Below are 4740 nucleotides of genomic sequence, written 5' to 3' on the forward strand. Positions count from 1 at the left end.
CCCCCCCCCCCCGGGGGGGAAGCCCCCCCCCCCCCCCCCCCCCCCCCCCCCCCCCAGAAATGCAGCCCGCTCCCTTCCGGGGAAGGCAGCAGCCGCCCAGACATTGGTTGATGGTTCAGGGTCTCCTCTGGACAGGGCAGCCTGTCCCCCCACCCCAGGAGATGTGCCCCTCCCCTCCCCTCCCCCCGCCGCCTGCAGACGGGCCCGGTCTTCGCGGCCTCCTCGGCAGCTCCAGGGGCGAGCAGGTTCTGGCGGCGGCTCCGGCGGGCGATGCTGGGGGGAAGGGAAGTCCGGCAGTTCCGCGGCGGGGGTGGGGGCCCCAGGTACCTCCTAGCGGTCCAGGCTGATAGTCCAGTGCTTGGCGCCGGAGTCCCTCCTGCCGCCGGGCTCCCCCTCGCTCTTGAGGTCCTGGAAGACCTGGGTGAAGTAATGCGGGTCCGAGTTGATCTGCAGCATCTTGGCGCTGAGGCGCTGGATGAGGGCCAGGCAGCGCTCCCAGAACCGCTCCTTGTCGCCCTCCACCAGGAAGGGCTTGAGCGGGTAGGAGATCTCGTTGCCCATGTAGGAGTAGGCCAGGTAGAGGCAGGTGAGGAAGGCGGCTTGCAGCTCGCCCTGGCTGCCGATCTCCTCGCCCCGCAGCGCCTCGCGGCACAGCAGGTAGACGAAGACCAGGTTGGCCGGGGTGATGAAGCCCTGGTCCTGCCAGCCCTGCAGCAGCAGCGCCCGGTCCACGCTGCGGAACCAGGCGATGAGCTCGCCGGGGCTCAGCTCCTTCAGGCGGTAGCAGCGGCGGCACACGAAGTCCCCCAGGCAGCGCAGCAGCTCCCCGGTGGAGGCCTGGACGATGACCCGGCGGGGGGAGCCCGGGGCGCGGCTGCCGGGCGGCGGGGGCGGCGGCGGCGGAGGGGGCGGCGGCGGCTTGCCCCCGCCCGACTGCAGCTCGGGCGGGGCGGAGGGCACCGTGGGCACCGGCACGGCCAGGGGCCCCTGCTTGGTGCCGGGCGCGCCCGCCTCCTGCTGCGCCCCCAGGGACTTGCGCAGGTTCTCGCGGTTGCGCTGCTGCACCAGCGGGTCGGGCTGGGCCCCCCCGCTGCCCGGCTTGGGGGTCACCTTCTTGGCGCTCTTCTTCTTCTTGGCCGAGGCGGCCACCAGGCGCTTCCAGGTGAGGGCGGAGATCAGCACCCCGGGCCGCTTCAGCCGGCTCTCGCCCTTCCCGTGCGCCCTGGCCGGGGCAGCCTCCTGCGCCAGGGGGCCCCCGCCGCCGCCCTTGCCCGAGGCGGCGGGGGGGGAGAGGGACAGCACCGTGCCCATCCTCGCTCCTTCCTCCCCCGGGCACTGGGACGGGCCGGAGCCGAGCGGTCTAGGGCGCGGCTGGAAGCCAGGGGCAGGCACCGGCCATGGGAGGACGCCGGGCGGAGCCGGAGGACGCGCCGCTGCGGCTGTTGCGCCCGATGTGGGCTCTGCACCAGCGGCTGCACCAGTCCCGGCCCCGCCGCTCCCCGCCTCTCCCGGAGCAGCCAATCCAAGCCCGGCTCCCCCACCCGGCGCGCTGCAAGGCCCGCCTCCCCGGGGGGACCTCCGGCTCGGGCGGGGGGCGGGCGGGGGAGCCCCGGGGCTGGGGGTCCCTGCTGCCCCAAGCGGCTGGCCGGGACCTGGGGCTCCAGGGACCAGCCCCAGCGGGCAGGACCAGCGGAGGGGGGGGGGCGCTTTCCCTGGCAGATCCCCAGGGACCACCTTAACCAGGAAAGGATGTGAAATGGGCGCTTCTTATGGGGCGGGGGGGGGGACTTTAATGGCCCCGTCCCTGCCTAACCCCAGCAATGGGAAGGGGGAGCTGCTGTTATCCCTGGCGGGCCCTTCTCTCCAGCTGTACAGGCGGGTTCTTCCACCCCAGGGCCAGAAGGAACCATAGCGATCATCCTGTCCCAGCTCCTGCATAGCTCAGGCCGAGAATACAGCAGCCACCGAGCTCCGACTCTGGTCCCCCAGCTCCATATGGGTATAATGGGCCCCGAAAAGGTTCAGAGAAGACGATCGGGGGTTGGAACAGCAGCCACAGGAGGAGAGATTAAACCAGTAGGACTGTCCATTTGGAAAAGAGACCACTAAGGGGGGATACAATAGAGATCTATAAAATCATGACTGGTGTGGAGAGCGAAAAGAGAAGTGTTATTTACCCCTTCACATGGGTCAGCCAATGAAGTGAATCGGCAGCAGGTTTAATGCAAACAAGAGGAAGTGTTTCTTCACACCACCCACAGTGAACCTGTGGAACTCACTGCCTGGGGATGTTGTGAAGGCCTAAAGTATAACTGGGTTCAAAAAAGACCTGGAGAAGTTCCTGGAGGACAAGTCCATCAGTGGCTATTGGCCAAGAGGGTCAGGGACACAACTCCCTGCTCTGGTTGTCCCCAAAGCTCCATCAGAAACCGGCAGTGGAAGACAGGGATGGATCCCTCCATAGTTGCCCAGTTCTGTACACTCCCCCTGAAGCTCTGGTACTGGTCACTGCCGGACACAGGATACTAGGCAAGATGGACCATGGTCTGACCCAGTTGTTATGTTTACCACCAAAATGCAGCCACCTCTGGGGTGGAAGTCAGCAGACACCTCTTGCATGCCAAGGTCCATGCAGCAGTTCTCAAGCCACCCCCCATAGGGCCTGTGCAAGGGGACACTGGTAGAATAGCTGCATGAAGAGGACTCCAAACCCCTTGGGCACCATATGGGGGTCTCCAGGTCAGCCCAACCTAAGCTAACATGAGGGGTAGCAACAGGGACCATCTAGAGATCCCGGGCTGCATTGCCATGAACCCAGGGGCCCTAATACACCATGACAGCAGCAGGGAGGTGATATAGTTGCTAGTCCAGCCCTAGCCTGGACCCTAGACCCTGATTTCCCTGGTTTTGTGCAGATGCAAAGAAATTCACGTCCCAGAGAGGCAGGAGAATGCTCCTGATTCCCAGCTGGGGCTCAGGTGGAGGGAAGCGGGGAGGTAGGGTGCACTCCCCCACAGCCTGGTGCCACTGTCCTGTGCTCCAGAATCTCAGGTTTCATACCAAAATAAAAGAGCAAGTCCACGGACCTTGGGGTTACAATGAAAACCTTCCAAACTGCAGACAGCCTGAAACAAGAACTTCCAGGTGAGAACAATGACTAATCAAGTCTCATGCTTGAGGATTCCCTGGTCTGTTCATTCCCTCTGGGGCACCTGGCATTGGCAACTGTCCAGAGACAGTGGTGATGGAATCTCCTTCTTTAGAGGTTTTTAAGGTCAGGCTTGACAAAGCCCTGGCTGGGATGATTTAGTTGGGGGTTGGTCCTGCTTTGAGCAGGGGGTTGGACTAGATACCTCCTGAGGTCCCTTCCAACCCTGAGATTCTATGATTCTATGACAGGACGCTGGGCTAGATGGACCTTTGGTCTGACTCAGTCTAGCCGTTCTGATGTTGGGTGTTTTCGCCCTCCAGTGCATAATGTACAGTCTCTCAGTACCTACAGGGGGAACACAGATTTGATAACGGGCTCTTCAATCTAGCCAGGAAAGGTCTAACACAATTCAATGGCTGGGCATTGAAGCTAGACACACTCAGACTAGATGCACGTCGTTAGCAGTGAGGGTAATTAACCACTGGAACTATCTACCAAGAGGTGTGGTGGATTCTGGCCTTGGTCAGCTGTATCTGGGTTGTTTTTCTACTTCCTCTGTGGCATCAGAGATTGGCTTCAGGTGGAGGTGGGGCACCGGGCGGGGTGGGCCAGTGCTTGGAGGTGGGTCAGTGAATCCTCCTTCTAGAAGACTGGCTGGTGGTTCTTGCTCATGTGCTCCGAGTCTAGCTAGTCACTGGATGTGGGGTCAGGAAGGAATTTCCCCCCATGGCAGGCATCTTGGGGCGTTTCACCTTCCTCTGCAGCGTGGGGTGGGAACTGCCTGCTGTGATCAGCTGGGTGTCTTTCCCCTCATCAATTCCCTGCCGTTGGAGGGCGGCACCTGGGGCCCTCTTGTTCTCTGCCCTGGGCACACAGCAGATTTGTCTCCTGAGGACTGACGGGTCTCAGGAGAGGTCTACGCAGCAAAGAAAAACCCATGACTGACCCATGCCAGCTGACTCGGCTCACGCTGCAGGGCTGTTTCATTGCTGGTAGACTTCCAGGCTCAGGCTGGGCTCTCTACCCTGTGGGGTGGCATGGGCCAGCCGTGGGTTTTTCTTTGCTGTGTAGATGTCTCCCTTGGGCCCCATACCAGGGGAGCTGGGTGAAGTGTAATGGCCTAGGCTATCCAGGAGGGCTAATTCACACCCCTGATTATGACTGTTGAAGTGTCAGCGTTAACCATCTCACTGCTGATTAAAGCAAGTCAGGAAGGAGTGACCTGGTGTGACGAAGTTGGGGAATTTTGTAGTGTTTTACATGAATCGCGTTTGTGTGCCTCAGTTTCCCTGTGTGCTGCATGTTTAATAAGATGGTGGGAGAGGGTTTGTTGTTGCAGAGGACCAGGTGTGACCTCGCCTAGCAGCCGGGACCCAGACAATGGCCTGGAGATGGGGGACCCTAGCGACTGGTGTCCTGGTGACCAAGAGGCCCAGCCCAGCGTGGAAAGCAGCCGGTTCTGGCCAGTGGGAGGACAATGGGCTGAGGAGAGAGGACCCCGGTGACTGGACCAGCCGGTTCCAGCCAGAGGGGGAACATAGGACTGAGGAGAGAGGGGACAGAAGACAAAGGACAAGGGAGGAGCTGTT

At 61.8% G+C, this 4740-nt stretch overlaps 1 protein-coding gene across 1 annotated transcript; it reads right to left on the reverse strand.

Annotated features, from left to right (window-relative positions):
• Positions 1-267: 267 nt before the first annotated feature.
• On the reverse strand, positions 268-1311 carry CDK5R2 (cyclin dependent kinase 5 regulatory subunit 2). Its single transcript, XM_024208684.3, has one exon. It carries the CDS (start codon positions 1309-1311, stop codon positions 331-333), a length of 981 nt encoding a protein of 326 aa, XP_024064452.1. The 3' UTR covers positions 268-330.
• Between the last annotated feature and the right edge of the window lie 3429 nt (positions 1312-4740).

Source organism: Terrapene carolina, unplaced genomic scaffold (genome assembly GCF_002925995.2).
Source record: "Terrapene carolina triunguis isolate 2854851 unplaced genomic scaffold, T_m_triunguis-2.0 Scaffold62, whole genome shotgun sequence".
NCBI classification, from domain to species: Eukaryota; Metazoa; Chordata; order Testudines; family Emydidae; genus Terrapene; species Terrapene triunguis.

Coding starts and splice junctions, on each gene's coding strand:
- CDK5R2 (XM_024208684.3), bottom strand. CDS start 1,311: ATGGGCACGGTGCTGTCCCTCTCCCCCCCCGCCGCCTCGGGCAAGGGC.